This window comes from Coregonus lavaretus (assembly GCF_964263955.1).
Source record: "Coregonus lavaretus genome assembly, chromosome: 31".
NCBI lineage: Eukaryota > Metazoa > Chordata > Actinopteri > Salmoniformes > Salmonidae > Coregonus > Coregonus lavaretus.
Window position 1 is genome coordinate 20,271,238 of NC_140018.1, and position 27,888 is coordinate 20,299,125.

A 27,888-nucleotide genomic window follows, 5' to 3' on the forward strand; every position below is an offset into this window, starting at 1 on the left:
ATGGCTAACCGTACTGAAACCATAGTCTATAGCGCCTAGCATTTTTAGGAGGGGCAGAAATATTCTGAGCCATTGTCTGGCATTCTTGAAATACAAAGTGGATGCCTCTATGATCCAGCTACAGCGAAATATACCTCTTCCAATTTGCACAAGGTAAGATACGTCGTAAAGTCACACTGACCTGAGCCACGGGAGATGATTTCGAGCAACGCTAGCCGGTTTTGGCTAACTAGCAAACTAGCCACTAGCTTATACAGTCTCTGGGTGGTAGTTTAGTGAGTGACAGTCCAGACTCGACACCAAGAAGACCATGGACATGGTGGAAAGCCAAGCAACATATTCTGGCATAGGGTTGAATAGTATTGGATTCGTTAAATATAATTTATTTGAACGTTTGAACGTTCGCTAGCTAATTGTGACAGCCAGTATCATCGTAGCGAGCGAGCTAGCAAACGTTAGTTAAGTTACAGCGAAGCAGCCCGTCTGCTTTTGCAGTTGAAACACATTTTGAAGTATTAGTTGATGTCCAAACACTTGTTTCTCATTACTAACCAACATAGTAGATCACGTTAAGCATGAATCTGTTCATATTAGTTAGCTAGCTAATAGCCAGTTAACTGTAACATTGCCGCTCCCCAAACGTTATTGACAACATTGATTGACAGACTAACGTTATCTATGTGCGAAGAACATGGAATGTTGTTACTAGTTAGCTTAGCTAGCTAGATAACGTTAGATAGTTTACTACATCTGCAGTACTAGCTTTAGATAATTCTCTAACAATAAATGGGGGAAAAGACAGGATGTAAAAATGGTTTGTTATTCTCCATGTGAAGTAGCAGGGATTATGGTTGTGCAAGGACACAGCAGTGGTTACACGTTTCCACTGACTAGCGTCTATATCCACAGTCAGATTCCACAGCCACAAAATCTAAATTGGCAAAAAAATTAGCTTGTTGGTCATAATTTATACGGGCAATCCTTAGTTGCTACATCAATTTTTGGACCTATAAATGTATGATATATGTACCCATTGATCACTGAAGAATATAACGTATAATTGCCTCATTAGCTTAGTTTAACTGTCGTACACAATCAGAACCCAAAATATAAGTTTGTTTTACTCCAATGTTTGTAAACAAAGTAAATGTAAACAAACACTGTATAGCCTAAATGTTTAAAACTATAATTTTGATATCATGGATGGTCAGTCCTTGCATCCATAGCTCAGTCTATGAATTTGATAGTAGTTGCATTTCTCCATCCATTTGACATATTTAGCAGACGCTGTTATCCAGAGCGATTTACAGAGTGCATACATTTTCATACTACAGATTGCATACATTTTAATATTCCCCCCCCCCCATACTGGTTCCCCGTGGGAATCGAAACCACAACCCTGGCGTTGCAAGTGCCATGCTCTACCATATGAGGCACAGGGGACCTAGTTTTTTACCGATGAGGTTTTTCACTGAAACTGTGGCCATGAGAACACTTTGTTTTAATTAAGGATTTCCGCTTTAAGGTTAGTTAGGCATAAGGTTAGCAGTTTGGTTATGATTAGGTTTAAATTGTAGAAATGGGCAGAGTTTATGACTTTGGGTATAGAAGCTAGTGTTGACCGTTGTTACAAGACACCCAGCAAACTGTACAAACCACTATAGAGTGGTGATGAAGAGGAGTCTACCGTGTCCAGAAGCGAATTCACCATTCATTTCTGTATTCAGGGTTCACTCAAACAGCATTTAAACGTTGTTTTACTATTGACAGTTACAGATCATTTCGGGATTGTATATCGATTTGCTCTCCTTAAATATAAGTTATCTGATTTATTTGTTTGTCTCTGAATTGTTTAATCAAACTTTTCACCGCCATCTCCTAATGTCAGGGCATAAAAACGACAACCTGTCTCCAGAATTAGCCCATGCGCACTAGGCCTGAGCTCGTTTTCTCTGGCTAAACTAGCTGGCTAGCTGAACTATGCTAGTTTTCGTCCTTATTGTTAAACTAAATACTGCACCCTCAACTTCAAAACTCTTTTGCTAGTTATACAATCAATAAGAATATTTGCTGGGAAAAAACGTGAAAATTATGTATTGTTTTGTTGAATAATCATGACTGGTTCGAGATATCCGTCGTAAGACGACGGTGGCGAAGGATATCATTGATACTTAACGTGGATCCAAGTTAACTTTTGAGATCCACCGGAGTCATTGGCGTAGGGTTAGATGGATGTTTCTGACTGGACTTGGAACTGTGAAAACGGGCTGCCTGTCCTTGCTTGGCTCAGTGGGATATGTAGTGATTTTATTTGTTGATTAAATCAGACTTTATTAATATAATGAGTAATCCAGGAATGTCACAAGTTAATTGACACGAGAAAACTAGAGAAAATAGTAACTACAGATCGCAATGACTACAATTAATGGCTAAATTACTTCCGGACACTAAAGGCGTCCGCATGCTTCCCGGCCAAAACAGTTTGGTAGAGTTCGTGTATATATTATGACGACATTTTGTGACGTTTTTATTTGTTTTGGACTTCGGTGAGGGTTTTTTCGGCTGTTCGGGCACAAGTAATTTTTTCTGGAGGTAAGCAGAAGTTCAGAGCCGAAGTCTATGCCTCTTTGTGAATGCACCTATTTGTAAGTCGCTCTGGATAAGAGCGTCTGCTAAATGACGTAAATGTAATGTAAATGTTTGTCGGTGTTTGGTCAACAGTAGGGATTCTTCAATAAAGTCTTTGTTGTCATTCAATGAGAGACGACTCGTTTTCATGAAAAGAAATTCATTGAAAAATACTGCACTAAACATAAAAGTTAAATGTCGATATTAATGAAAGATTTCTTGAATTATCTCTTAATTCTGAATATTTTGAGGAAGTGTATACTGGCTACGTCATCTCTAAATGGACAAACAGTACAATTGCCGCTTTTTTCTCATTTTATAAGCGAAGGTTTATAAGGGAGTATGCGAGCACCCTCGTTCGGCTAGGTGCCAGCCGAACTGAATGCATGCTGTTGCCTTAAGGGTCCGCGGAGCTCCTCCTCCTCACCACTATGCTCTTGACTAACTGCAAGAAACAATTAAGATTGCATGTATTCTTCTATCTCAATCTCTTATCTGTAGCTAGTAACGTAATGTTACAGCTATGGGTTTATGTCTTGTGAGCTAGCTATTGCATACTGTTGCTTTGTCTCTTTTTATTTTGATGCTCACACCCTTGCAGGCAGCCCTCACCACCATGTGTGGCCTAGCAACGCGTAGCTGCTGTCCGTTTCCTCAATCTTCTGTCACAGAAAATATAGCTCAAACAGTTTTTTCTTTTTTTGCCCATTTGTCAGCAGATCTATCTAGTAGTGACAAAGATTTGGGTCTGTAGTAACATATGGTAGTGACAATGATATTCTACAGTGCATTCAGAAAGTATTTCCACATTTTACTTTACAGCCTTATTCTAAAATGGATTAAATAAATACAAAATGCTCATCAATCTACACACAATACCCCATAATGACAAAGCGAAAACAGGTTTTTAGAATTTTACATAAGTATTCAGATCCTTTGCTATGAGACTCGAAATTGCGCTCAGGTGCATCCTGTTTCCATTGATCATCCTTGAGATGTTTATACGACTTGATTGGAGTCCACCTGTGGTAAATTCGATTGATTGGACATGATTTGGAAAGGCACACACCTGTCTATATAAGGTCCCACAGTTGACAGTGCATGTCAGAGTAAAAACCAAGCCATGAGGTCGAAGGAATTATCCGTAGAGCTCTGAGACAGGATTGTGTCGAGGCACAGATCTGGGGAAGAGTACCAAAAAATGTCTGCAGCATTGAAGGTCGCCAAGAACACAGTGGCCTCCATCATTCTTAAATGGATGAAGTTTGGAACCACCAAGACTCTTCCTAGAGCTGGCCGCCCGGCCAAACTGAGCAATTGGGGGAGAAGGGCCTTGGTCAGGAAGGTGACCAAGAACCCGATGGTCACTCTGACAGAGCTCCAGAGTTCCTCTGTGGAGATGGGAGAACCTTCCAGAAGAACAACCATCTCTGCAGCACTCCACCAATCAGGCCTTTAGGGTAGAGTGGCCAGACAAGCCACTCCTCAGTAAAAGCCACATGACAGCCCGCTTGGAGTTTGCTAAAGGACTCTGACCATGAGAAACAAGATTCTCTGGTCTGATGAAACCCAGATTGAACTCTTTGGCCTGAATGCCAAGCGTCACTTCTGGAGGAAACCTGGCACCATCCCTACGGTGAAGCATGGTGGCAGCATCATGCTGTGGGGATGTTTTTCAGCGGCAGGGACTGGGAGACTAGTCAGAATCGAGGGAAAGATGATTGGAGCAAAGTACAGAGAGATCCTTGATGAAAACCTGCTCCAGATTGCTCAGGACCACAGAATGTAGCTTAAGAAACAAGGTTCATGAAATTAATAACTTGCTAGTAAGCGATGACAGTCAATGTATGAATATCTCTGAAAGTCACTTAGATAATACCGTTGATGATACAGTGGTAGCAATACAAGGTTATAACATTTACAGAAAAGACAGACATGCCAGTGGTGGAAGTGTTGCTGTTTATATTCAGAACCACATTCCTGTAAAGCTTAGAGAGGATCTTATGTTAAATACTGTTGAAGTAATATGGCTACAGGTTCATTTGCCTCACCTAAAGCCCATTGTTGTGGGAAGCTGCTATAGACCACCAAGTGCTAACAGTCAGTATCTGGATAACGTGTGAAATGCTTGATAATGTATGTGATATCAACAGAGCGGTATATTTTCTGGGTGATTTTAAATATTGACTGGCTTTCATCAAGCTGCCAACTCAAGAAAAAGCTTCAAACTGTAACCAGTGCCTGCAACCTGGTTCAGGTTATCAGTCAACCTACCGGGGTAGTTACAAACAGCCCAGGAATTAAATAATCAACATGTATTGATTCCATCTTTACTAATGCTGCAGAAATGTGCTTGAAAGCAATATCCAGATCCATCGGATGTAGTGATCACAATATAATAGCCATGTCTAGGAAAACCAAAGTTCAAAAGGCTGGGCCTAATATAGTGTATAGGAGGTCGTACAATAAGCTTTGTAGTGATTCCTATGTTGTTGACGTAAATAATATTTGTTGGTCCGTGGTGTGTAATGAGGAGCAAACAGACGCTGCACTTGACACATTTATGAAATTGCTTATCCTCGTTACTACTAAGCATGCGCCATTCAAGAAAACTGTTAAATCCCTGTGGATTGATGAGGAATTGAAAAATTGTATGATTGAAAGGGATGAGGCAAAAGGAATGGCAAATAAGTCTGTCTGCACAATCGATTGTCAAATGTACTGCAAATTGAGAAATCATGTGACTAAACTGAATAAAAAGAAGAAACTACACTGAAACAAAGATAAATGACATAAAGAATGATAGTAAAAAGCTTTGGAGCATCTTCAATGAAATGTCGGGGAAAAAGGCAAACTCCACTCCATCATTCATTGAATGATGGCTCATTCATCACAAAACCGACTGATATTGCCAACTACTTTAATCATTTTTTCATTGGCAAGATTAGCAAATTTAGGCATGACATGCCAGCAACAAACGCTGACACTACATATCCAAGTATATCTAACCAAATTATGAAAGACAAGCATTGTAATTTTGAATTCTGTAAAGTGAGTGTGGAAGAGGTGAAAAAATTGTCTATCAACAATGACAAGTCACCGGGGTCTGACAACTTGGATGGAAAATTACTGAGGATAATATTGGACGATATTGCCACTTCTATTTTCCATATCTTCAATTTAAGCCTACTAGAAAGTGTGTGCCCTCAGGCCTGGAGGGAAGCAAAAGTCATTCAGTTTCCTAAGAATAGTAATGCCCCCTTTACCGGCTCAAATAGCCAACCAATCAGCCTGTTACCAACCCTTAGTAACGTTTTGGGAAAAATGGTGTTTGACCAGATACAATACTATTTTACAGGAAACAAATTGACAACAGAATTTCAGCACACTTATAGGGAAGGACATTCAACAAGCACAGCACTTACACAAATGACTGATGATTTGCTGAGAGAAATTGATGATAAAAAGATTGGGGGCTGTTTTGTTAGACTTCAGTGTGGCTTTTTACATTATCGATCATGATCTGCTGCTGGAAAAATGTATGTGTTATGGCTTTACACCCCCTGCAACATTGTGGATAAAGAGTTACCTGTCTAACAGAACTCAGAGGGTGTCCTTTAATGGAAGCCTCTCCAACATAATCCAGGTAGAATCAGGAATTCCCCAGGGCAGCTGTCTAGGCCCCTTACTTTTTTCAATCTTTACTAACGACATGCCACTGGCTTTGAGTAAAGCCAGTGTGTCTATGTATGCGGATGACTCAACACTATACACGTCAGCTACTACAGCGACTGAAATGACAGCAACACTTAACAAAGAGCTGCAGTTAGTTTCAGAATGGGTGGCAAGGAATAAGTCCTAAATGTTTCAAAAACTAAAAGCATTGTATTTGGGACAAATAATTTACTAAACCCTCAACTAAATATTGTAATAAATAATGTGGAAATTGAGCAAGTTGAGGTGATTAAACTGCCTGGTGTAACCCTGCATTGTAAACTGTCATGGTCAAAACATATTAATACAACAGCAGCTTAGATGGGGAGAAGTCTGTCCATAATAAAGCGCTACTCTGCCTTCTTAACAGCACTATCAAGGCAGGTCCTACAGGCTCTAGTTTTGTCGCACCTTGACTACTGTTCAATCGTGTGGTCAGGTGCCACAAAAAGGGACTTAGGAAAATTGCAATTGTCTCAGAACTGGGCAGCACGGCTGGCCCTTGGATGTACACAGAGAGCTAACATTAATAATATGCATGTCAATCTCTCCTGGCTCAATGTGGAGGAGAGACTGACTTCATCACTACTTGTATTTGTGAGCGGTATTGACATGTTGAAAGCACCGAGCGGTCTGTTTAAACAAGTAGCACACAGCTCAGACACCCATGCATACCCCACAAGACATGCCACCAGAGCTCTCTTCACAGTCCCCAAGTCTAGAACAGACTATGGGAGTCGCACAGTACTACATAGCGCCATGACTACATGGAACTCTATTCCACATCAAGTAACTGATGCAAGCAGTAGAATCAGATAAAAATAAATAAAATAAAAATATAAAAATGCACCTTATGGAACAACGGGGACTGTGAAGCAACACAAACACAGACACATGCATACACACACGATAACATACGCACTATACACACACATGGATTTTGTGTTGTAGATATGTGGTAGTGGAGTAGGGGCCTGAGGGCACATACTTTTAGTGTGTTGTGAAATCTGTTATGAATGTATTGTAATGTTCTTAGTGTTATAACTGCCTTAATTTTGCCGGAACCCAGGAAGAGTAGCTGATGCCTTGGCAGCAGCTAATGTGGATCCATAATAACTACAAATACTGGGGCGAAGGTTCACCTTCCAACAGGACAACGACTTTAAGCACACAGGCAAGATAACGCAGGAGTGGCTTCGGGACAAGTATCATGTCCTTGAGTTGCCCAGCCAGAGCCCGGACTTGAACCTGAACGAAAATCTCTGGAGAGACCTGAAAATAGCTGTGCAGCGACGCTCCCCATCCAACCTGCTGAGCTTGAGAGGATCTGCAGAGAAAAATGGGAGAAACTCCCCAAAAACAGGTGTGCCAAGCTTGTAGCATCATACCCAAGAAGACTCGAGGCTGTAATTTTTAATACATTTGCTAACATTTCAAAAAAACTGTTTTTGCTTCGTCATTATGGGTTATTGTGTGTAGATTGATTGAGAAAAAAACAAACAATTGAATCCATTTTAGAATAAGGCTAACGTAACAAAATGTGGAAAAAGCCAAGGGGTCTGAATACTTTCCGAATGCACTATGTTGGTATAGGTTGGTGTTGATGGTTAATGTAGATATTTTACCCTCATGACATCAATAACCCTATTTGCCCAGCTGTAGTGGCTGCAAAGGTTGAGGTCAAAGGTGAGGTATCATAGCAAAATCATGGTGTGTTATTTTACAGGTTAGTCATTGATTGTTAATATTTCTCATTACTGTCTGTCCTACTAAACTTAACAATAAAACATAACAAGATTCAACAACTGAGACATAAATTGAACAAGTTCCACAGACATGTGACTAACAGAAATTGAATAATGTGTCCCTGAACAAAGGGGGGGTCAAAATCAAAAGTAACAGTCAGTATCTGGTGTGGCCACCAGCTGCATTAAGTACTGCAGTGTGTCTCCTCCTCATGGACTGCACCAGATTTGCTGGTTCTTGCTGTGAGACGTTACCCCACTCTTCCACCAAGGCACCTGCAAGTTCCTGGACATTTCTGGGGGGAATGGCCCTAGCCCTCACCCTCCGATCCAACAGGTCCCAGACGTGCTCAATGGGATTGAAATCCGGGCTCTTCGCTGGCCATGGCAGAACACTGACATTCCTGTCTTGCAGGAAATCACGCACAGAACGAGCAGTATGGCTGGTGGCATTGTCATGCTGGAGGGTCATGTCAGAATGAGCCTGCAGGAAGGGTACCACATGAGGGAGGAGGATGTCTTCCCTGTAATGCACAGCGTTGAGATTGTCTGCAATGACAACAAGCTCAGTCCGATGATGCTGTGACACACCGCCCCAGACCATGACGGACCCTCCACCTCCAAATCGATCCCACTCCAGAGTACAGGCCTCAGTGTAACGCTCATTCCTTCGACGATAAACGCGAATCCGACCATCACCCCTGGTGAAACAAAACTGCGACTCGTCAGTGAAGAGCACTTTTTGCCAGTCCTGTCTGGTCCAGCGATGGTGGGTTTGTGAAAGCAGATATGATCATTTTCTTTTGACAAGGTACTGAAGTAGACTGGATGTTTTCTTCTCCTGAAGTAGCTTTCATCCCTGAGATGTTGATGAAAGTCCTTTTGAGGCAACATCCGTCTCTCAAATCACTTGAAAAAGGTAGCCAAAAATAGCCTTTCTGTGAGAAACAAGAGGATTGCAAAGACAAATACAAAATACTTAATTTAGCCCAGTACTGACAATAGGCTTTTTTGGCTGTCACATGGTGCTAAGTGTCAGTCTGTGCTGCAAATCTGGTTGATCTTTCCATCTCTGACAGACTGTTTATACACTGAAAACAAATTTTAACATGAAGGTGTTGGTCCCATGTTTCATGAGCTGAAATAAAAGATCCCAGAAATATTCCATACGCACAAAAACGTATTTCTCTCTAATGTTGTGTACAAATGTGTTTACATCCCTGTTAGTGAGCATTTCTCCTTCGCCAAGATAGTCCATCCAAGAAGTTGATTTAAACAGCATGATCATTACACAGGTGCACCTTGTGCTGGGGACAATAATAGGCCACTCTAAAATGTGCAGTTTTGTCACACAACACAATGCCACAGATGCCTCAAGTTTTGAGGGAGCGTGCAATTGGCATGCTGACTGCAGGAATGTCCACCTGAGCTGTTGCCAGATAATTGAATGTTCATTTCTCTACCATAAGCCGCCTCCAACGTCGTTCTAGAGAATTTGGCAGTACGTCCAACTGGACTCACAACCGCAGACCACGTGTATGGCGTTGTGAGGGTGAGCGGTTTGCTGATGCCAACGTTGTGAACAGAGTGCCCCATTGTGGCGGTGGGGTTATGGTATGGGCTGGTATAAGCTATGGTCAATAAACACAATTGTTCCCATTTTATGTGTCTGGAGGTAGAACTCCACCTACCCGGCAGGCCCAGAGAGCAAATCAAGTGCCCCTGTAGGCCTACCGCTGGCCAATCAGACAGCTCAGATCACTGTGTCTGCATAGTTTCCTCGAGCCATAGGCTGTAAAAAGAAACCTCAAATGCACAGCAAAGTTGATACTGTGAGATTTCAGAACGTTTAAAACCATGACGAGAGAGACTCAACGAATACAGCAAAGAACTTACTCGTAAAAACAGCAGTTCATGTTTAAGTTGTTACTCAGCACTGTCAACACTTTGTTCAACACTTTTATAAGACATAAAATGCGCTTTCTCCCTACTTCCACTCCGCTACAACCAGCGCTGCAGCTGCAATGAATGAGTGTAGCAGTGTTCTGATAAGCTTGCGTTGTTATTATTAGCGGCTTGTCTTTTTTTAATATCGAGGAATATTTCACGTTCTCTGGTCATTGGAGTAACAACATGAATTTATGCATGAGGCAGAAATAATGGAGTGCGACTTGAGTTTCTCCATCAGCTGGAAGACTGTGTCCCCTTTTCTCAGTGGAGGGAGAGCGGCAGCCTCACCGTTTCTCCCTCACTCCCCTCAGACTGACCATCATATGCATGCCATCAGTCCAGTAAAAAATATATTATTATGCTCACTCAGCCGTGCCTCACAACAAAGTATTACTTGTATCTATTACCAGTGTGATCATATACCTACATTTTGAAATATAATTTCTATATGGTTTGAGAAGATCAACATTGGCAGGGCGATTCAAGCATAGCCAATATGCAGTGATAATGTATTGGGCCTATAGCCTACTGCACTAACCTCATTGCTACATAACTGTTTTTAATTGGTTAATGTTGCATAGGCTTATGTTTTTTAAGCCATGTTTAAAAAGAAATCTGAGCGGTAGATCTCTGCTTGCATTTTGGCTCTGTGATCTTGACTCAGAAAAGGTTGGTGACCACTGGCCTAGATAAAGCACTCTTCTCCCATTAATCCAGTCTTTGCCCTTATTTATGCATATAAGTGATGTCTATGGGCTTTTTCCATATTAGAAAGTGTGAGAAGGTACAAGATCAGTGGTGACCGTCAGGGATATTTATTGATAGTAAGTTCTGCCTACGGCTTAGTATGAAATGTAGCTGTAATGCTGAGGTGGCATTGGCACGCACTACGCTCTTAAGCTCTTGATGGTTGCTAGGCAGCACAAGTTACTACTAGGCTGTTGCCATCCTCCTGGCAGTTCTAAACTTTGCAAAGCATGTCACTTCACCCATTCCCACCACATGCATGTTTTCTTAACCACAACTGGATAGATCCATAAAGAATTACTGTGGGAATAAATATCACTTAATGATGAAAATATTGGAATAAAGTAGGCTAATGCAATTTAAGGCATCAAATTGTTGCTTAATGAAACTCCAAAAGTCATCCAATTGTTATAATACATTTGATTCAAGCAATAGCCTACACGCGTGTGGTCAACTATTTCAGCACCGTTTCGCGCTGCTTTGAGACAAGCGTCTCTTGATAAATCAACCAATGTCCAATTTTTCTTTTCACTGAATCTCCGTTTGGATATTGGTTAGGCTACAATGAGGCTATGGAAGTGTTAGCTATGTTGAGGTGAGTGCTGCTCATGGTCATCTTGTCTAGTTGGCTCATTTATTAGCCCTGATCAGAACATTTTGCCAGCATGTTATGTAGCTTAACAAGTGGATTATTTTGCTCTTCAGTCGCTTAGTAGCCTAGGCCTACTCCCGACCAAAAGACTTGTCTTTAATCAATCAATGTGATTTTGTTTCACTGAACCTCCATCTGTAAACTATATTTGATGAATTCTGTGGCTCGGCAAATAAGTTGGTGGTATAGCTCATCTCTTCGCTTGCTCATCTGTCACTGATCAGAAATATTTAGCATGCAATAATGTAAATCAAGTGTAGGCTTATTATTGAGCTTGCGCATAGGCAACTTCAAAAGCCCTTGGAGGTTGTGAAATATGATCACAAGACTCAAATGCTTTTGAAAATATAGATTGCTATTATTTTCTATCGGTATCATGATGAAGATACTCTCAATGTAAGACTCCACGCCCGCTCCCTAACAAAGCAGAGTGACGGTAGGAAAGAGATGAAATGCGGATAAAAAAAGCATGGGCTTGCCAAGGGCTCTGTTTACAAAATATCACTTTTTTAATGATAGTGGTTCCACAAGTTGCCATGAAGCTAGTTGTGTGGGTAAAATATGATTTGTATTTTGTTATCATTTCAATATATTCTTAGCCTACAATAAAATGTGTGTTGAATGTGATCAGGGTAGCCTAAGATTTCCTTGTCCCCATCGCGCTCTAGCGACTCATTGTGGCGGGCTGGGCGCCTGCAAGCTGACTTCGGTCGCCAGCTGGACGGTGTTTCCTCCGACACATTGGTGCGGGTGGCTTCCGGGTTAAGCGTGCAGTGTGTCAAAAAGCAGTGCGGTTTGGCAGGGTCGTGTTTCGGAGGACGCTTGGCTCTTGACCTTCACCTCTATCGAGTCCGTAGGGGAGTTCCAGCTATGGGACAAGACTGTAACTACCAATTTGGATATCACGAAATTGTGGAGAAAAAGTTTGCTATGTGCTCGTTAGTGTTCTCTATGTGATTTTACATGTACTTGTTAACATTGCTAACCTTCGGATTACAGAGGCTCAGTGGGGTTTGAAAACAGTGCCCCTTGTGTTCGGTGCAGGTATTGCAGAATATCCTGGGACGGCACAACATCAATATGACAATCTGCATACCACAGTGGCCAGGTTAACATGGTTTGCTGTCATACCCTGTACGTAAACTGCTTGGCATGGTGGGTCCGTGGGTGGCTTTTGCCAATTCTTTGTATTCCTCATGTCTTACTCATTGTTAGAAAAAAGTTTGGTCCAAATCAGATATTCGGTACTATATTTATTGGATATTATATGAATCCTATAAATAAAAATTATATTTCAACAAAGTCTGAGATGGTGGGTGTCATGGCTTGCTGAAATGAAATAGAACCACTCCCCAGCTAGAAGTGCTCTTAGGTCTTGATTTCCCCCCCAAAAAATAGTAACCAAAAAAGTGTTAAACAAATTCAAATATATTTTATATTTGCAATTCTTCAAATAGCCACCCTTTGCCTTGATGAAAGCGTAGCACAGTCTTAGCATTCTCTCAACCAGCTTCACCTGGAATGCTTTTCCAACAGTCTTGAAGGAGTTCCCACGTATGCTGACCACTTGTTGGCTGCATTTCCTTCACTCTGTGCTCCGACTCATCCCAAACCATCTCAATTTAGTTGAGGTCGGGGGATTGTTGAGGCCAGGTCATCTGATGCAGCACTCCATTGCGCTCCTTCTTGGTAAAATAGCCCTTACACAGCCTGGAGGTGTGTTGGGTCATTGTCCTGTTGAAAAACAAATGATAGTCCCATTAAGCCCAAACCAGATGGGATGACATATCACTGCAGAATGCTGTGGTAGCCATGCTGGTTAAGTGTGCCTTGAATTCTAAATAAATGACAGACCGTGTCACCAGCAAAGCACCCCCACACCATAACACCTCCTCCTCCATGCTTTACGATGGGAACCACACATGCGGAGATCATCCGTTCACCCACACCGCGTCTCACAAAGACACAGCGGTTGGAACCAAAAATCTCCAATTTGGACTCCAGACCAAAGGACACATTTCCACCGGTCTAATGTCCATTGCTTGTGTTTCTTGGCCCAAGCAAGTGTCTTCTTATTATTGGTGTCCTTTAGTAGTGGTTTATTTGCAGCAATCCGACCATGAAGGCCTGATTCACACAGTCTCCTCTGAACAGTTGATGTTGAGATGTGTCTGTTACTTGAACTCTCTGAAGCATTTATTTGGGCTGCAATTTCTGAGGCTGGTAACTAATGAACGTATCCTTTGCAGCAGAGGTAACTCTGGGTCTTCCATTCCTGTGGCGGTCCTCATGAGAGCCAGTTTCATCATAGCACTTGATGGTTTTTGCGACTGCGCTTGAAGAAACTTTCAAAGTTCATGACATTTTCCGTATTGACTGACCTTCATGTCTTAAAGTGATGATGGAGTGTTGTTTCTCTTTGCTTATTTGAGCTGTTCTTGCCATAGTAGGGCTATCTTCTGTATACCCCCCCACCTTGTCACAACACAGCTGATTGGCTGAAACGCATTAAGAAGGAAAGAAATTCCACAAATTAACTTTTAACAAGGCACACCTGTTAATTGAAATGCATTCCAGGTGACTACCTCATGAAGCTGATTGAGAGAATGCCAAGAGTGTGCAAAGCTGTCATCAAGGCAAATGGTGGCTACTTTGAAGAATCTCAAATATAAAATATATTTTGATTTGTTTATCACTTTTTTGGTTACTACATGATTCCATATTTAATAGTTTTGATGTCTTCACTATTATTCTACAATGTAGAAAATAGTAAAAATAAAGAAAAACCCTTGAATGAGTAGGTGTTCTAAAACTTTTGACCCCCATATGCATTTAAATCGTGACCGCCACTGTAGATGTATAAATGTATGCCCCAGGAAGACACCATCCGCCCCCCCTGCAGGAAGCCCCCCCCCCCCCCACTAAATCTGCCACCGCTGCTGAAAAAAAATCCTAGGGGAAACACTGGGCCTCAGTAGGTCCTATCTGACATGATGGATGCCTCATGCAGTCGCGTTACCCCATTTAGCCCAGTAATTGTGAATTCCTTTTTCTCTACAGAAATGGACAGACTGTTCACAAGTTATTTTATTTGAACTGATTTGAGTTGAGACTGGGCCTGAGCCAGTGGAACATTGTAACTGGAGCTTTAGTGAATGGCCGACAGATGGGCCAAATAGCAGAGGTAATTCATGGAAAACAAGCTTTGCTAGCTAAATGTCTCTGGTTATCCAAGCTTTGGAAGTGTGTAAGTGAAGTGTGGTTGTTGTTAAGCAGTTGGAAACCCTTGACTTGGCGACTGACCAGTTCCAATGTAGGACAAAGGTGATTACAAACAGACCTCCTTTTCAGTGTTAGGGCACCACCAGCTTTAAGGGAAACAATGGGAAATGGGGTAAGCTTAGTTTACTGCTAGTCTGCTATTGCTTGTAGCCTTGTGCCACCATTTACTGTTTCACCTCACAACAACCTATAGAAAAAGGTTCCTCACCAGCCCAAGCCACCTCCTAAGCCTCTCCCTGCCTGTCTCTGTGCTGGCTGTTCAGGGAAGTCTCGCCAGGCCAGGGCCAGTCTAAGATTGCCCCATGTTGACCTCTGTGAGATCAGCTAAATGTAATCGCCTTTATCTCAAGCCTCCCCGGGGCATTACTAGTCACTAGTAGTCACATTGTGCGTGGCTGAGCATTGTGTGTGAGCCACAGCAGGACTAATGTCCTGCTCAGCAGAATGTGGTGTTCTGTGGGGTGTTGGAGTTTCACTGCTGCCTTCTGTTAGGCTTTGTTTTAATCACAGGGATTTCAGATTGAGGCTCCATAGTTGTCATGTATTTCATTATTCATGTTTGACATGCTGCACTTCACTACTCACAGTCTTGGAGCTTAATCCCAAATTAATCTGTGCTAGGCCTACTTGTCAATAGAGTGTATTGTGGTTGTAAATGATCTGTAAGGGTTTTGGATAGGCCCAACCTTTACATACAGTGCATTCGGAAAGTATTCAAACCCCTTTTTCCACATTTTATCATGTTACAGCCTAATTCTAAAATTGATTAAATAAAAACAATGTCTCATCAATCTACACACAGTAGGCCTTAATGGCAGTGAAAACAGGTTAAAAAAAGAATAAGAAATGCCTTAGTTACATAAGTATTCAGACCCTTTGCTATGAGACTCGAAATTGAGCTCAGGTGCATCATGTTTCCATTGATCATCCTTGATGTTTCTACAACTTGATTGGAGTCCACCTGTGGTAAATTCAATTGATTGGACATGGTTTGGAAAGGCACACACCTGTCTATATAAGGTCCCACAGTTGACAGTGCATGTCAGAGCAAAAACCAAGCCATATGAGGTCGAAGGAATTGTCCGTAGAGCTCCGAGACAGGATTGTGTCGAGACACGTATCTGGGGAAGGGTACAAAAACTTTCTGCAGCATTGATGTTCCCCAATAACCCAGTGGCTTCCATCATTCTTAAATGGAAGAAGTTTGGAACCACCAAGACTCTTCCTAGAGCTGGCCGCCCGGTCAAACTGAGCAATCGGGGAAGAAGGGCCTTGGTCAGGGTGGTGACCAAGAACCCGATGGTCACTGACAGAGCTCTAGAGTTCCTCTGTGGAGATGGGAGAACCTTCCAGAAGGACAACCATCTCTGCAGCACTCCACCAATCAGGCCTTTAAGGTAGAGTGGCCAGATGGAAGCCGTTCCTCAGTAAAAGGCACATGACAGCCCACTTGGAGTTTGCCAAAAGGCACCTAGAGACTCTCAGACCATGAGAAACAAGATTCTGTGGTCTGATGAAACCATGATTGAACTCTTTGGCCTGAATGCCAAGCGTCACGTCTGGAGGAAACCTGGCACCATCCCTACTGTGAAGCATGGTGGCAGCACCATGCTGTGGGGTTGTTTTTCAGCGGCAGGGACTGTGAGACTAGTCAGGATCGAGGCAAAGATGAACGGAGAAAAGTACAGAGATCCTTGATGAAAACCTGCTCCAGACCTCAGACTGGGGTGAAGGTTCACCTTCCAACAGGACAATGACCCTAAGCACACAGCCAAGAGGAGGAGCAGGAGTGGCTTCGGGACAAATCTCTGAATGTCCATGAGTGGCCCAGCCAGAGCCCGGACTTGAACCCGATCGAACATCTCTGGAGAGACCTGAAAATAGCTGTGCAGCAACGCTCCCCATCCAACCTGACAGTGCTTGAGAGGATCTGCAGAGAAAAATGGGAGAAACTCCCCAAATACAGGTGTGCCAAGTTTGTAGCGTCATACCCAAGAAGACTCGATGCTGTAATCGCTGCCAAAGGTGCTTCAACAAAGTACTAAGTAAAGGGTCTGAATACTTATGTAAATGTGATATTTCAGATTTTATTTATAATATATGAGCACAAAAAAATAAGTGTTTGCTTTGTCATTATGGGTATTGTGTGTAGATTGATGATAAATAATATTTAATCAATTTTAGAATAAGGCTGTAACGTAACAAAATGTGGAAAAAGACAAGTGGTCTGAAGACTTTCCGAAGGCACTGTATATGTGTTTTAATCAAATCAACTATATGTATTGAGCTTGTCTGATGCTTTAAGCTTAGTGTTTGATGAAATAAGACACAAATGACTCAAGAGGGAGCCAGAGATCTAGAGGAAGAAAAAAACCTTAACCTGACCCAACCATTCTCCTCCCACTCCTGCTGGCTTTTGCAGATTTTGCCTTATTCTCCTGAAGTTGCTGGTAATAGGCTACACGTGGAGTCGGCAACCTTTCTCATGTGAAATGCCAATTTATCTTACCATTTATACTGATATGCGTGCCAGTCATGGTTTTCATATGCACATTTTTGTGGAACAGTTTCATTTAACTTATAATAACGTCTTCATATCTCAATCAATGGTTAATCAAAATCTAAATGAAAATGAGACAAACCTAAAAAGTAACTTCTATTGCCATTGCCAACTATGTAAAAATAGCCTACATAAAGCCAACAAATTAAAACATTGCAGCCTGCAGATAGAAAATATCCTAATAAAAACAATTACAAAATCCAAAAATGCACATTGGCTATGCATGGCCTGTTTGCAATGAACTTGAAACATTGTATCAACTATTAAATTAGGTTCAGCCTGAAGCTTGCACTAGTGAACTTGCAACATTGTATAAAATATTATTGGCCCTCAGTTTCCAGCTCGGGACAAACACAGCTGTAGGCTATTTGCGCAAGGGATAAGAAGCAGTGCTTGACTTGGGCAGGAGCTCGCCGGAGCTGAGTACCGGCACCTCACATTTTCTACTGCTTGAGCTCCTGTTCCTCTTATAGAATTTTAATCTCATAGAATCCTGTGTTACTGTGTGTGTGTATCTTGGCAGACTTCAGCCATGGCCACGGCAGGCACAGGACCAGGCTCAGCAGAGCCAAATCGGCCAGGCCCCCAGAGGAAGATGTCCACCACAGGGGAAAGCCTGTACAAGGTGCTAGGCCTGGAGAAAGGAGCTTCCGCTGATGACATTAAGAGGGCCTACAGGTAACACACTTAGCCTGTCTCTGGTTGTTATAGCCACATAACCGGTAAGCCTGTTTCTCCATTTCCTGGAGAAAGTTAATGATCAGCTTTATTCATGAATTGGTCCATCAGACACAGGAGTATGGACTTTTAATGAGTTATAAGCTCTTATTTAGAGTTTTGCAGAATTTGTATGTGATGGTGTGGACTGAGATTAATGAATTTATACATTCATCCATCCATCCATCCATTTGTTAATTCATACATCCATTTACAGGAAACTAGCGTTGAAGTACCACCCAGACAAGAACCCAGACAACCCGGAGGCTGCGGATACGTTTAAAGAGATCAACAACGCCAACTCAATCCTGAACGATGATGGCAAGAGGAGGATCTACGAAGAATACGGCTCCATGGGCCTCTACGTGTCCGAGCAGTTTGGAGAGGAGAGCGTCAAATACTACTTCCTCATGTCCAAGTGGTGGTTTAAGGTGAGAGAGCGAGAGAGAGTACCTCATAACCCCTTTAAAAAACACCTTTAGTCTAACAGGCTAATAGAATGAGTACTCAGGTGACCATGACCCTCTGTGGACAGGTTATCCTTGGTGTTGTCAGTACTGCAGGAGCCTCCAACAGTGGGGTGATTAACCCATCCTGATTCCCAGCCTACTCTCTCTGTCTGTGATGACATACTGACTGGACTGCTTTTACAGCCACGTCACTCACACACTCATCACATTGTATTAGACATTACTATGGCTAGACTTCACTGTTTAGTACTATGTCTACTCCATGCATTAGACACCCTTCTATCTTGTGGTGGGAGTGCATTGACAGTCTATTAGTGAAAGTATCTGTGTGTTATTGCTTTGAAAAGTGTCAGAGCAAAGCAGTCTTTATTTAGAACTGTGTTCTGTGTAGTTGTGCTCAGTCACTGAGATGTGAGGCCTTTGATGCTGAGTACAGTACAGTATGAAGAGTGGTCGAGATGCAGAGAGGACGATCCAGTGACTGTCTCACAAACCTCACTCTGCTTTCATCTACAAAGAAAAATACAAAGCACAGGAAAATTGCAGGGAGGAACAAAACCGCTCCACTTATTTATACATTTACATTTTAGTCATTTAGCAGACTCTCTTATCCAGAGCGACTTAGTTAGTGAGTGCATACATTTTTCATATACCCTAGAAAGCACAGTGCAGTAGGATTATTGAGAGCATCACATGTATTACATTGGATATGTAGGATTGAAAAGCAGAGAGCACTGAGGGCAAAGCCACTGTCCGAACCAGGAGGTCTCTGCTGCTAACATCCACTAGGTTCTAATAAGTATATAGGTTGTATGTTGGGAGCTTTTGGGAAAGAGCACAGTTAGAAAGATATGGCATATAGAAGCAAACCGGATGGACATCATGAAAATGATCGGAGAGGTTGAGAGTAGAAGAAGTTCAGGAGCAAAAACAAATAAAATAGAATTATTGTAAAAATTGACTGTCCATAAAATGTAGATAGTAAGTATAAGCTGGAAGTAGAGGCCCAAGCATTGTTGTTCACTAATTTACCCCAAGTAGGGAAAGGATGGTGGGGTTGAAAAGTAATAAAGGGGAGTATATATATAAAAAACATGGGGGATTGGAAGTGATGCAGACAATTACATTGATGGAAGTTACAATCTATCTGCAATATTAAGCTGATCTACCTCCAAAAAACCCAAAACATCCACTAGGTTCTCTCACTGGGTCACCCTGTAGATCTGAGGCCAGATATGTAGAGGTTTTCATGGGACAGGATGACGGCGTGTGGCTGTCCTGACTGACTATGCTGTGTGTTTGTGTTATGCCCTTGTGCTGCAGACCATGGCTGTGTGCTGCACCGTCTTCTCCTGCTGCTGTTGCTGCTGCTGCTGCTGTTTCTGCTGCGGAAAGTGCAAGCCGCCAGAGGAGGATGATCACTACCAGTACGTGGACCCAGAGGACCTGGAGGCTCAGATCAAAGCTGAGACGGACGGAGGTGAGAGCAAGCTGGGAAGGGGACTGTTTGGCATTGGATATAAAACTGAGAGCGTGGTACTGCACATGCATAGTATAGACTCTATACTATAGTTGGGCTAGAGGTCATGAGGAGGGTAGCAGGATAAATACAGTATGCCCCTCATCCCTGTCCTTCTGGGTTGACCCTTTTCCTGAGTCCTGGCGCTCTTCACGATACCTCAGCGGCAGGCCGCCTCGCAGATGTCGGTTTTTCAGCCTGACTTAACGCTGTCACTTCCTTTCAGAGCATAGGCGCCGGAGAGTAGAGGGAGGAGAGGCAGGGAAACCGCAGAGCACAGATGGGGCCAGAGCAGCCAAACAGGGATGGGGGAATGGAGGGAGAGGAGGAGGGGAGAAGCGCCAGTGTCTAGCTCTGCTAGGCAGAACTCCCGGTCTACAGCACCTGATCCTGCTCAAGGGGTTGAGGCTGAAGGCTAGCCCATAGATTACCTTAATGAAGCAGAACAGCTAAAAGTGCATGTATTTATAGCTCACACACACTGCTGGTTCATATCACAGAGGAGGATATTATCCAAGTTATAGCCCAAGCTCTGACATTTATTTGAATCTTTTTTCTACATGTTGAAATGAAAATCCTTTACCACAAGGATACAAAACGGTAATGAAATGTTGTTGTTTGGTATTTCTGCATGTCATCTTTCTATGTCAAAGCTATGGATGTAGTGTGCAATAACATGTACACATTAACAACATTTCAAACCCAACAAGAAGCTTTGTTTTATCCTCTACTATCAGTGGTCCTCAGTGCAGGTCAGAACAGGCCAGGAAAAGGGCTGAGACAGAAGCAAGATGAGGGCGATTAATAATACAGTCCTGTCAGATCTGAGGATGCTCTCTCTTCCTCAGACTCCTGTGTCGTGTCCTTGACTGGTTGGTCTGAGGACAGGACTCACAGCTCCTCGACTCATGTTGCCTGTTAACACGGCAGCAGGAGAGCTCAGATCACTCAATAGCAGACAGTCCCAAGGACTAGACTCCGAATTGCCTTGTTTTTGTTCTGAGGTCGGAGTGATCAGCGACCATGGTGACCCTATAGTCATGACCCTAAGCCCAAATTGCTGTCACACCAGTAGGAATTTCAGTATAAGAAGTTATGAAATGATGATGCAATTTGATTTGCTGTTGGTTTCAGAGATATTCACATGTTTAGGCGAATACCTAGGTGACATGAATAATCTCACACAAAAACAGGAACTGTGCTTCATCTACAGTACCTGAAAGCTAAACAGGACATGACAAGCTATCAGCCCCAGGGCAGTATGGGAATGGGGATAACACATCAGTATACTCTGGCCCAATGAGCAGGACAGGTTCATCTCGTTCTGACAGAGAGGTGTTTCTGTACGTTTGTGTGTTTTGATCCACCAGGTGACACAGTAATCATTGTCCAACCCATACCTGTAGCCGTACCTATCGCTGTATCGAGCCCTGTGGCTGAGAGCATCAACCTAGGCCCTGCCAGTCCAGTGGGTGACAACCCGACCAGTCCAGTGGCTGCTGAGAACCCAGGCGAAACGCTGCCAGAGTCTAAATGACTCGTAAGCCCCCCCGTCTACCTGATGTACTGGTTGTACTTATCCCATCTGCATCGTGTTGTCCATCCGTCACGCCCCAGACCAACCCCTGTTTCACCGTGCTGTATTTGTTCGTAGTGACACATGGTGCCTTTGTACCATGTTCAGCTGTTTGGTAGTTCGACTGGCTCACTATCCATCCATTCTGTTTGCCTGTCAGTGTTGCATGACGTCATGGCTGTTACTTCAAAATGCTTTGAGCATGGCCACATGAGCTTGCCTTGTATATAATGTCTCTTGCAATCGTTCCATAACAATCATTTCAGTTAATTGATTGCTAAGTATTTTGATTGTGTTTGGTCCATCATGAATATATCTGCAGTAACTATTTGCTGCCTTGGTTATAAAGTGGATGTCATCTCTTTATTAATTAGGCCTGGTAAATGGTAATTAGATATAGCCTAATCTCTGCCCAGTATCCCATTACCTTACCAGCAAGACCACAGGGACACTTAGGGCTGGATTCAGTCCGTATCGGGGATCCGCGTTAAAATGTAAAGGTCATTTGTGATTGAGCCGACGTTTAACGTGAATGCAGTCTCTGCGGGAACATTGCCTTTAAATTTCAATCGTGCTATAACACACATCTTCCGCGAGGAGACTGCATTCACGTTAAACGCTACATATGTCGGCTCAGTCGGAAATTACCTTTACATTTTAACGCGTAACTTCCGCGATACGGATTGAATCCAGCCCTTAGGCAACACAGGGCCCCACAGCAGCCAAGTACTCACTCAACCCACAACACATTAGCTGCCTTCAATAAACCGTAGCAGTCTATTTATATGAAACATCAATGAAATGTCAGGCTGGTTAGTTGAAAACCTAGCCTGTGGGTATGTGCAGGACAGAGAGCAATGTGCTAAAAGCACAGTCCCTTTTTGTCATAAGCTAACAAAACCCTATGATCCCACTGGGGCCTGACGTAGAGGTAGCTGACCGCTTGGCTGAGCCAGTCCAGTGTGGGTCCAGCAACTACAGTGTTCGCACAGTATTCATACTATAGAACTATATTGATTCATTCTATTTCTATGATTCATGCTCTCCCTTCATAGTGGTGGAGGTGATAGACTAATCATAGCTGTGAGAAAAGAAGGGGGGAGGGGGTTGTCACTCTGAAGCAGGGTTGAAACAGTAACCTCACAGGATATGCCTTCATTAACCTACACATACTGTAGGCTAACTCCCAGGGAATTACAGAACATTCTAGTATGTCAGTCAGGTGCCAACCACTTTAGGTTAGGAGCATTAGTAGTGTTTCCATTAAAGACCGGGCATAGAGTTCCTAGATAGTCTGGAATATACTAATACTCGAATAGTCTGGAATATTCCATGATACCCACAGAGTACTATTAGGATGTATTTTGAGAGTTTGTTCGTGGGGTTCCACTGTCACCTGTGGTAGGGACTAGGGACAGGTGTGTGTACAGTGCAGTGTTGAGACCAATACCCCCTAGATGGACCACCGCTGTCCTGTCACATCCAGCCATTGTCATCTCACCTCACACCTACTTCCTCAGCACTGTCCTCGCTCTGTTAGTGGTCTGTTTGTTCAACACCATGACGCCTGTTGACGTGTCAGTCTATTATTCTCTCTTTAGCAATACCAGAGTGATAGCTTGAAGATTCGAGAGACAATGGCTATATAATGATGTTGGGATAGTAGTGAATCATTACTATCATTGCATTACATTGTAATCTGATATAGTAGGGGTAGTAGTCTAACACTAATAGTAGAAGTGCTTTCAAAGCAGTGCTCTGTGCTCTCCCTCTGCTGCGTTTTGGATGTGTCCTCTATAAGGACAGTGACAGTGTGGATGAGCCTCGCCAGGGGAGGGCAGGTAGGTTCCTGATACACACTTGGTCATGTTCAGTAGGGCACACCGTAGCAAAACGTTTTGCAACAGAAAACCAAATTATGTGTCCTCACTGGACACACTCAGGTAGCACTTCCTTGTTTCAAAACTTTTCCCACCTACTGAACATGACCCTCGTGGAGTTTCAACACTTCAGGACAGGTTACACCTGAGGACAGTTAAACAAGGGCCCAACTTGAGGTCATGCCTCCTACTAATAATACATTCCCTTGTGAATTGTATCTATTTGAGATACAACAGGCTATTGCTAAAATTGTGAACTTTTTATTTAACATTTTCACTCAGCAAGTAGCCTAAATCATGACAAACTGGTATAAGATGATAACTTATAAGACGGTGCATTAACAAAACAAAAATCATAAAACATGACTTGCTGGATTTGGAACTCTGTATTTCAGAAGAGGTCACTTATTTTTTGATAACAGGATTTAATGCAGCAAAGCTAGATGAGGATTGTAAGCTTCCTATCAATCATCCAGCCAGTAAATACTCTGTGTGTACCTGGCAGCCAAGACTTTGCCCTCATGGCCTCAGCCTAGCGGCTTTATCCTTTGTGAGGAAGTTTTATTGTAGTCACAGACCTTTGGCTTATACAGTCTGCATGAACCTCAACCTGTACTGATATTCCTGTTTTAATTCCTCATTGGCATCATGTCATCATTAGCCTATATCTACAGAACCCTGATATGTCATTTGATGTTTACAAAGTCATTGTCATTGACGTATGAAAGTCATTGTGATCATTGGTGTTACCTGTCTGTACATGACTGTTCCTAACTCAGTTGCTGGAGAGGAAGGAAACCGCTCAGAGATTTCACCATGAGGCCAATGGTGACTTTAAAACTGTTATATTGTAGTTACTCCACAATACTAACCTAATTGACAGAGGGAAAAAGAAGCCTGTACGGAATAATAATATTCAAAAACGTGCATCCTGTTTGCAACAAGGCACTAAAGTAATACTGCAAAAAATGTGGCAAAGCAATTAACTTTTTGTCCTGAATACAAGGTGTTATGTTTGGGGCAAATCCAATACAACACATTACTGAGTACCACTCTCCATATTTGCAAGCATAGTGGTGGCTCCATCATGTTATGGGTATGAGCTTGAAGAATTTTAAAAATAATAATGGGTAAATGTTGCACAATCCAGGTGTGGAAAGCTCTTAAAGACTTACCCAGAAAGACTCACAGCTGTAATCGCTGCCAAATGTGCTTCTACAAGGTATTGACTTAGGGGTGTGAATACTTACGTAAATGAGATATTTCTGTATTTCATTTTCAATACAATTGCTAAAATGTCTAAACATGTCTTCACTTTGTGTGTAGATGGGTGAGAAAAAAACAATAATTTAATCAATTTTGAATTCAGGCTGTAAAATAACAATGTGGAGTAAGTCAAGGGTTATGAATACGTTCTGAAGGCACTGTATCAACTGTCCTTTTCTCTATTGAGGGTTATTTTTTGGTAGTTAATCTGACCCAGTCCCATGTCTTCCTGCAGGTCCGCGTGCCCCTATCGTGATCCAGCCGCATTCCATCACCGTCGAGGTTCCAGAGACCTCCCAGCCTGCAGCCAGCCAGCCCACCTCCAAGCCCCAGCAGTGACCCTCCCCTCCCAGCCCTGTCTACCCGCTGGAGCCCTCCCCTCAGGTGGGCACGGCCAGGCCCCCTGAGGGCCCCACCCTGGAGCCCCCAGCAGCCAGCCAGGCCAGCTGTCACCAGAGCCAGGACTCACCAGTGCCAGTCAACCAGCCAGCCAGTCAACCCCCCATACTGTGGCAAAGGTCCAACCAAATGGACACGGGTGGCACGCTGCCAAGAGACCAGGACTCCTTATGACTTGATAGACATGATATATATCTATATCTATCCACCAAACTGAGGATTAGAACAAACTCTCTCCGATCACTCCTTCATTTTGTCCCTCTGTTTCAATCCTCCCCCCCGCTCTCTGTCTCCCTCTTGGATTCTCGTCTCTGTCAGAGCTCTGGGATTGGAGACTAATTTCAAGTTCAGTCTGAGTTTTGGGTTTTAAATAGCCTGATTCAAACCTTCCACCTCCCGAAGACTAAAGCATGGATCAGAGGATGTGCATGTGTTATGTTTGATCTGCATGTCCCTACTGTACAACACTGGCACATACATACCCCACACACCCACACCCCTCTACTACAGACACCACCACCACCACCTTACCCCTGTCAGCGATACCCCCAGCTCCAGCCGGGTGCACTTACAGTATGCTACACAACCAGGGTTCTCCCCATCCACCTCCACCTGAATGAGACCAAAGAGTGGGGCAGACATTCAAGAACAGTGAAAATGTGCAGTGAAAGAATTAAGCATTTTTAACAGGAAAATGTGTTGACTGTTTTATTTTATTGCTAATTGATGTCACAATTATGTTAGTTAGACCAAAGCCAAACTAGATGGCGCTAACTCCATGCGTTCAGCAGCCACCAGTTTCTCCTCGTGACACTAGAGCTAACCTGAGAGGATTGTTCCTTTGAGGTGTATGCATTTGGGTCTACTATGCACTTTTGAAACCTGTGAAGTGGGTAAATGATCATTTCTGATGGGCTGTCAGCTAACATATGGTTCCAGCCAACCAGCACTGCTTACTGAAACAGTCAGCACACTTCTCTCTGTATTCGGTGGAACTGACAAATAGCAACAGCTAGCTGACTGCAACCCAACTACTTATCAAACGTCTCCCATCTCAAATGGTGGTTTTGCTTTGCATTGTCATAGTCTGATGTTGTAACATGGAGAAACAGGTGGTATGTGCTGTTGGGGTCTGTGTTTGACCCAGCCACTAAGTGCACGCTATGCCACATCCTAGATGACCACTATGTTCTCTGAACTGCCTACAGAGAGAACCTATCACCAATGATTTGAGATTTTTAAGAAATAACACACCAGGGTGTTTTCCATGGGGTTTTGGTGGACTGAGCCATGTTGAGTATTTTCTGGGCTAAAGAGGCACATGACTACTATTTCCAACTAGGCATTAGTCCTCCTGCTCACTCCTTTCTACAGTACTTTCTCTCAGTGATTAGTTGATACAATGTCACACAGCGGGGTTAGGATCTGTACAGATCACCCAACCAGCAGTTTGTACTTCAGTTCAGCTCTCTTTATGACCCTGGGGGTGCAGAGTCAGCGGTTTCTCAAATGTTGTGTAATCAGAATAGTGAAAACAGTGAAGTAAATGGATGCCACATTGTTATTGCGAGTCAGTCCGTCCCAGTGGTGGGTGGGGGTGTGTGTGTAGAGCATTGTACAAAGTCGTTGTTGGTTTGTTCATCTAGTGCTGTGGTCAGTCAGTCATCCCCTTGTCATTTGAAAAGGGCATTCTGTGTTTCCTAAAGAGGGGCTAGTACATGGTGTTAACCACCTTGTGTCTTGGCCGAAGAACAACCCGAAAGTTAGGCTAAACTAAAGTCATGTCATCAAATGATGTCAAGCAGCCATTTTATATTTTGTAGCTTTGGATGTTTTTTCTCATGAGTGTTTCCATAGAAATGATCTACCAGTAGCTTCAATTTCTTACTGGAATTTATAGCACCTTTTCTCACCTCTTCATTTCACTAAGTTAATAGCCAAAACCCTCCTGATTTTTCAGTCTATTGGTTATGCGTTTTCACAAACCATAGTAAATCTGATGCATTTCAACATAAATGTGCAGTATCTGGCCCCAGGGCTCAGAGAGGAGAAAGACCTTTTATTTATTCTGGTGATCCTTATCTGCTGTAAATAATAATAATCACAGTATGTGTGTCACATGCAAATAACATTGTAATAACGTTGTTTGACAATCTTTGTTGAATGGAAAATGTTTTAAGAATCAACCCCATTTAAATAGTGTACATTGTCTATTTTGTATTTATGTCAAACCGAAAGAGCTGTTTAAAAAAAAAACATGTTGACAGTTTGGAAGAGAGGACCCTAGACTAGCCAAAGTGGTCCTCCAAATGGGCTGGGCAACTGGTTGACAGAGGTGGGCAGGCAATGTCCTAACTGGCTAGGCCACGATGGCTCTGGGCTACAGTAGCAGACAGACAGGCAGTGTGCATCTATCTGCTCTGAGTGTAGGGGGCAAGGCTGTCTCCATCTCATCACTCTCTTATAGGACACGGGAATATGAGAACTCGGAAATGATTGATTGTAGTTTTGTCGATGCTTTCATTGTCATTCATTGTTCACCATGATGTCTCATGGACAGAAATTATCTGTAAATGTGTATTTATATAATGAAATCGAAACAATTAAAAGAAGGGGGATTTGTACAATGTCTTCTGTGTGCGTCATTGTGTAGTTATTGTGGACTCTGAATCCTCAACACTGAGAATGGTTGGTATTTTATTAGGATCCCCATTAGCTGTTGGGAAAGCAGCAGCTACTCTACCTGGGGTTCCTGGAGTGTGATACAGTGCCTTCGGAAAGTA

General features: G+C 42.8%; 1 protein-coding gene across 2 annotated transcripts; it reads left to right on the forward strand.

Moving 5' to 3' along the window:
* On the forward strand, window positions 1-27,736 carry LOC311106618 (dnaJ homolog subfamily C member 5-like). 2 transcript variants are annotated; one of them, XM_084149003.1, is made up of 5 exons: window positions 1-153; window positions 17,802-17,956; window positions 18,213-18,426; window positions 19,789-19,945; window positions 24,942-27,736. In XM_084149003.1, the coding sequence occupies exons 2-5, from the start codon at window positions 17,811-17,813 to the stop codon at window positions 25,043-25,045; spliced, it is 621 nt and encodes a 206-aa protein (XP_084005129.1). In that variant the 5' UTR covers window positions 1-153; window positions 17,802-17,810; the 3' UTR covers window positions 25,046-27,736. The 2 variants fall into 2 exon arrangements, with proteins under 2 accessions (XP_084005129.1, XP_084005128.1); XM_084149002.1 differs by lacking the exon at window positions 24,942-27,736 and adding an exon at window positions 21,355-21,606 and having other exon boundaries at window positions 71-153.
* Window positions 27,737-27,888: the final 152 nt, after the last annotated feature.

Bases quoted from the DNA above. Each gene is read 5' to 3' on its own strand.
- LOC311106618 (XM_084149002.1), top strand. From the start codon at position 17,811: ATGGCCACGGCAGGCACAGGACCAGGCTCAGCAGAGCCAAATCGGCCA. The intron at 17,957-18,212 runs GTAACACACTTA...ATCCATTTACAG, and splicing joins GACATTAAGAGGGCCTACAG to GAAACTAGCGTTGAAGTACC. The intron at 19,946-21,354 runs GTGAGAGCAAGC...TTGATCCACCAG, and splicing joins CAAAGCTGAGACGGACGGAG to GTGACACAGTAATCATTGTC.